Here is a 6,000-nt window from a genome sequence, read left to right as displayed (position 1 = left end):
TATTTAATTTATATCATAATTATTTAATTTATTTTATATTTAAATTTTTTATTGTAAACTATTTTTTTAAGTAGAAATTTATAACCGATTATGGCCAATAGGCTAGGTTGTTGAAAATAAATAATAATAAAAAAAAATGGTAAAAATACGCTTGAGTGGTATTCAGACAATAATGTCAATTTTGTATCAGGGGATGAAAATACCAACTCAACTGCTGAGAACTTTAGCCTGTGGAAAGGTAAGACGAAAATAAATTTTAGTTTAAAATTTCAAAAATGGAAAATGAAATAAAGTGATTGAAATAACCTAATAATTGTGTAGAAATAAATTTTGAATAGGAGAACGTTTTCTGTCAAATCCTTAAGTCTTAATAATTATTCTGTTACCTTAGTTTTTAAATTTTAATTCTGATCTCATGCTTAGTAAATTTACAAAAATTAGTATCAAATTATACCAACACTTCAAATATGGGGACGTTTCCTTGTAAATTCTGAGCCCAGCAAATTGCTCTTTTTATATGAAAATGAAGCAATGGTTTCACCAAAAAACATTTTTAAACAAAAACTGAAAAATATTTGTGAAAATTAAAATTTTAGTATCAAATTTAACAAATATTAAAAATAATAGAACGTTTTTTTTTTGTTTATTATTGGCATATTTAATACAAAAATTTACCATTATAAAACAAAAACTGTTCATTTATGAAAAAAAAACATTTTAAATACGAGAGCGTTTTCTTGTAAATTCTAAAACCCACAATTCTTTTTAGTCATTTAATGTAATATTTTGTTTATTATTGGTACCTATATCAAATACAAAACTTTACCATTAAATTTATATAACAAATTATATAAAAGTATTTATTTGTAAATTCTGAAACCTTAATAATAATTTGATCAAATATTCCATTTATTATTGGTATATTTTTTACAAAACTTTGCATTTTTAAACAAAAAACCTGTAACAAGAATGGTGAAAACTTAAACTTTAATAAGAAATTATAATTACATGAGCATTTTCTTAAAATTTTAAAACCCGCAATTCTGTTTTGGCAAGACAAAAAAGCAATTCGTTTATTTTTTTAATTTCATACATAACACTTACCCAAGGTGTATTAAAACGCCTAGTTCTCACTTTGTAAAAACAATAACTAAACAGGCTGTGTAAAATCAAATATTAAATTATAATTAATATCTAATTTTTCAATAATTTCAATTAATTTTCGTAAAAATTTTAAAGTTTTCTGTATTTAACTGACTATTGTGATTGTATGTGTTTACCTCCCTACCAACTTACTATTGTGATTGTTTTAACGGTCCATCAATCTGCAGTGATTGTCTGCAGAAAACAAAAAGCAGCAAATGTCAAGTTGTCAAAACAGCAGCATTTTTAGTAGAGAGCCTGTGCCGGATTTTTTTTCTAACACAAAAGACTAAAAGCAGGAATTTTTTCGCAAATATTTTTTAATTCAAAAATTTTGCCAACATTTATTATGTTTTAAGTGTAAATAACGCAAGGAAAAGAACACAAACAATATGGGTATATTAGATAAAATTGCTGAAATCGAAAGAGAAATTGCCAGAACACAAAAAAATAAAGGTAAATGAAGAGAGTTGGGTAGAATATTGTTCTTAACGAAAAAAAGAAATGAGGTGGCCACTTTTAAAACAAGGTTATAATTTTTATTGTGTTTGTTTTTATTTATTTCACCTTTTCCAGCCACTGAATATCATTTGGGTTTATTGAAGGCCAAATTAGCCAAATATCGTTCGCAATTGTTGGAGCCCTCGAAGAAGGGCGAAAAAGGTGAAGGCTTTGATGTGCTAAAGAGTGGCGATGCCAGAGTGGCTTTGATTGGTTTCCCTTCGGTGGGTAAGTCAACGCTGCTGTCGACGCTAACAAAAACTGAATCGGAAGCGGCCAACTATGAGTTCACAACGTTGACCTGTATTCCCGGTGTGATTGAGTATAAGGGTGCGAATATACAATTGTTGGATTTGCCGGGTATTATTGAAGGTGCTGCACAGGTAAGTCGTGTTAAAGAATTTAAAATCTATTTTCATCTACTCGTGTTTTATATAATTTTTTATCATCTAAATCGCCACTCTTTCCAGGGCAAAGGTCGTGGTCGTCAAGTTATTGCTGTCGCCCGTACTGCCGATTTAGTAGTCATGATGTTGGACGCCACCAAGCCGAATGTACACCGTGACTTATTGGAGCGGGAATTGGAGTCGGTGGGCATACGTTTAAATAAACGTAGACCAAATATTTACTTCAAACAAAAGAAGGGTGGCGGCTTAAGTTTCAATGCCACCTGTGCTCTAACTAGCTGCAATGAGAAAATGGTACAAACCGTACTGCACTCCTTTAAGATCTTTAATGCTGAAGTGTTGTTCCGTGAAGACTGTAGCGTGGATGAGTTTATCGATGTGGTTACAGCGAATCGTGTTTATTTGCCTTGTCTCTATGTCTACAATAAAATCGATCAGATTTCTATCGAAGAAGTAGATCGTTTGGCTAGAGAACCCAACTCCATAGTGGTTAGTTGTAATATGCAATTGAATTTGGATTATTTACTAGAGGCGCTGTGGGATGCCTTGCAGCTTATTAGAGTTTATACGAAAAAACCTGGTGCACCACCAGATTTTGATGATGGTTTGATTTTGAGAAGGGTAAGTAAGATCCCCACTTTAATATTTCTTAAAAAATCAATTAATTTAATTTCTTTTTAGGGTGTTTCTGTGGAGTATGTATGTCATGCTATTCATCGTACTTTAGCCGCTCAATTTAAGTATGCCTTAGTCTGGGGTACTTCCACCAAGTACTCACCCCAACGTGTGGGCATTAGTCATATAATGGCCGATGAGGATGTTATACAAGTTGTTAAGAAATGATTAATGAATTCCTTTTTTGCATTTTCCTTTCCACTCCATTATCACCTTAACTCTTACCTTTTTTAAACTTTTCTTTAGTTTATTATTAATCCATTGGATATTGTTTTACCAACAAAACTGCCTGAAATTTTAATGAAAAGAATTTCTTGGCTTTACCTGCTGCGCTTTGGCTTTACAGAAAATTAATATTAAATATTATAACATAAATGAAATTGAAATTCTATTGGATAAACGTACGGGATGACTAACTAATGGTTTTGTTTTATAAGTGTTACTTAAATAAGCAGCATTCTTTTTATTTTATTCACCATTATCTCCCTCTCCCCTGTCTCTATATATATAAACAATTTAGAACTCAAGGAATAATAAATGATATTTAACGAAATAAACATGTTATTCAACATCATATCTAAAAAGGTATTTTCAATTTGGTTTTATCATTTGTACATATAACTATTTAATTTAATCTTTTTATAGCATCAAATCAAATAATCAAAATTTCAAGACTCAAGATTTTTTCAAGTTTCCCTTTTTTTAAATTTGTAGTAGAAGGATTTAAAGGTAAATTTTGTGTGGCTTTAGATTTTTAACAATTTGCTGTATTATACTAATTTTTGGTTTTTATATAGAATTATATCAAGAAACAGAAAAACAAATTCAAACTCAATTCAAAATTTTATTTAATACGGAGTGAAATTCAAGCTTCCAACTAAAAAAAATTCAAGACTCAAGATTTTATTTAATACGGACTGAAATTCAAGCTTACTTAATTTACAATTAGTGGGGTTTTAAGGTAAGTTAGATTTACAATTCTATACCAAACAGTTTTATTCGTTTATATTCTTTATAATAGATATAACAAGACAGAAATTGTCTAAGTTTATGTATAAGATAGTCCATGTTAAGTTGACAGATCATTAGGTCCCTGATACAAATTTTAAGAAAAAGTATGACAAATATCAACATTCAGAATGCTGTGGTATTATGCGTTTGTGCAGATGTTTGTAACGCCCAAAAATATTAGTCTAACACCCACCTTAAAGTATACCGATCGACTTAGAATCACTTTCTGAGTCGATTAAACGATGTCCGTCCGTCTGGCTGTCCATGTAAACATTGTGCGCAGTGTACAGGTCGCAATTTTGAAGATATTTCGATCAAATTTGGTACATATAATTTTTTCGGCCCAAGGACGATGTCTATTAAAACTGGATTAAATCGGTGCATTATTTCACCTAGCCCCAATACAAATGTCCTCTCGAAATTGGACTTTATCGGTCATAAATGTTTAATTTATATATGTATCTACACAAAATTCATGTCATCAAATTTTGTTACGATCGGTCCATAATTAGTCATAGCTCCCATATAGACCCGCTTCCGAAAATCACTTAAACGTGCATAAATCTCCTAAAAATGTTGGTATATACACAAAATTCAACATAAATAATTTTCATTTCACCGATCAAGGTGATCGGTCCATAATTGGTCATAGCCCCCATATAAGGCCCACTTCCGAAAATCACTCACGAATATAAATTATTGATATTTTAAAAGAAAAATGTTTTTGCTCATTTACTTGGTGTAGGGTATTATATGGTCGGGCTTGACCGATCATACTTTCTTACTTACTTGTTTTAAATTGGAGAATAACAATTTTCCTTTTAAAGAAATTTTATTGAGAACAAAAATGAATTGGTTTTAAAAATTTGTTGTATTGAAGAAGAAACACCTTTTAGCTTAATACTTTTCCAATCTTACTGCAGGTTGTATCTTATATGCCCTTCACCAATGTATAGTTTATGATAGAGATTCAAAACTATTTTCGTTGAAAAATAAATAAATTCGAGTTAAAGAATATTTTTTTTTACCGATTTTGATACATTATTGGTCCAAATTTCTATTGCTTTATTAACGTCGTTGGAAAGGTCGTTCAAATGTCTATCATTAAACGATATTGTAGATGAATGAAAAATATTTTGTAAAACTAACATCCGGTGTTAATTTACTTATATTTCTAGAAGGTTGTCTGACATTACAAATTTCTCCGTTTTAAATAACCTCCCACAATCTATCAGCTAATTGAATTGATTCGTTATAATCATTAATATTACATCCAGTCTTCAAGAGTTTACATAGCCAACATTTTGTTAAAACAACTGGGCTCAAATTAGAACCAGCAAGAAGAGCTAACGATCTATATTGTTACGTTTTAACCTTTTCAAAACGTTGGTTTATTTCCTTTAAATAAATCGGATACTTTTGATTGTAAATAAAAGCCGTTTAGTAGTTTAAAAATTGAAACAACTCTTTATTTATTTAAAATGTACAACAACAGAATTAAATAGTCACTCAATGTTTTATTTTATACATGTTTATAAATTCTCAGAAATACAGACACACTTTATAATGTACACGAATTCACTTGAAAAACACAGCACTCTTTAAGGCACTCAGTTGATGTTTGTTCGAAAAACGTCTCTGATAAACTCACTCACGACTGCAACCTCTGCCACTATTTATAACACTGCATTACCATCTATTAAGCTCTATATGTTCTTTAACTGAATATTCGAATTCAAATATACGGTCGCAGCAAACAGCGTTGCCATACTTACGATCAATGGTCAACTGAAAGCTTTTATTCAATGTTAATAATGCCCACAGATATGTTACAGTTTGCTATTACAGCACTGCTATTTGAAAGCATTATGCAACTTTAAATCAGCCGTTAAAATCGTTATATTTGAATTAAAAGCCAAATTCGAAACAATATTATTCCGATGGCTTTCTATCTACCATATCACTATCAGAGATTTTTTTTTTTTAATTTAGAAGTTTCAGAGTTACGTTCAATCAAAACTTTTTTAAGACAAAGTTACCCATAATTTGTAGTTGGTATTTTGTCTGCATCTGGACAATTGGTCTAGAATTGAGGGAGTTTAATAGAGGAAGCACATACATATGTCTAAATCAATTTGGGATATTCTATCGATCGGACGACTACTAGTCAACGTTGAGTTTAAATTGTTATTTGTAGTAATTGCATTGAAAAAAGTAAACCAGAAATTTCTATCGGAATGAAATCACTATCAGTTTTCATTGC

The 6,000-nt window shown here is 30.3% G+C and overlaps 1 protein-coding gene across 1 annotated transcript; it reads left to right on the top strand.

The window, feature by feature from the left end:
* The first annotated feature begins 1,379 nt into the window (after nt 1-1,379).
* On the top strand, nt 1,380-3,314 carry LOC135949435 (developmentally-regulated GTP-binding protein 2). Its single transcript, XM_065499000.1, has 4 exons — nt 1,380-1,599; nt 1,720-2,027; nt 2,115-2,672; nt 2,733-3,314. The coding sequence occupies exons 1-4, from the start codon at nt 1,536-1,538 to the stop codon at nt 2,892-2,894; spliced, it is 1,092 nt and encodes a 363-aa protein (XP_065355072.1). The 5' UTR covers nt 1,380-1,535; the 3' UTR covers nt 2,895-3,314.
* The last annotated feature ends 2,686 nt before the right edge of the window (nt 3,315-6,000 follow it).

The sequence above is a fragment of the Calliphora vicina genome, chromosome 1 (assembly GCF_958450345.1).
Source record: "Calliphora vicina chromosome 1, idCalVici1.1, whole genome shotgun sequence".
In the NCBI taxonomy this organism is placed as follows: Eukaryota; Metazoa; Arthropoda; class Insecta; order Diptera; family Calliphoridae; genus Calliphora; species Calliphora vicina.
Note: the sequence above shows the minus strand (reverse complement) of the source record. Positions and strands in the feature narration are given on the sequence as shown.

What these genes read in the sequence shown, in the direction of transcription:
- LOC135949435 (XM_065499000.1), top strand. Translation starts at nt 1,536, where the DNA reads ATGGGTATATTAGATAAAATTGCTGAAATCGAAAGAGAAATTGCCAGA. An exon ending in CAGAACACAAAAAAATAAAG is followed by an intron (nt 1,600 to 1,719) that starts GTAAATGAAGAG and finishes CACCTTTTCCAG; the next exon opens with CCACTGAATATCATTTGGGT. An exon ending in TTATTGAAGGTGCTGCACAG is followed by an intron (nt 2,028 to 2,114) that starts GTAAGTCGTGTT and finishes CACTCTTTCCAG; the next exon opens with GGCAAAGGTCGTGGTCGTCA.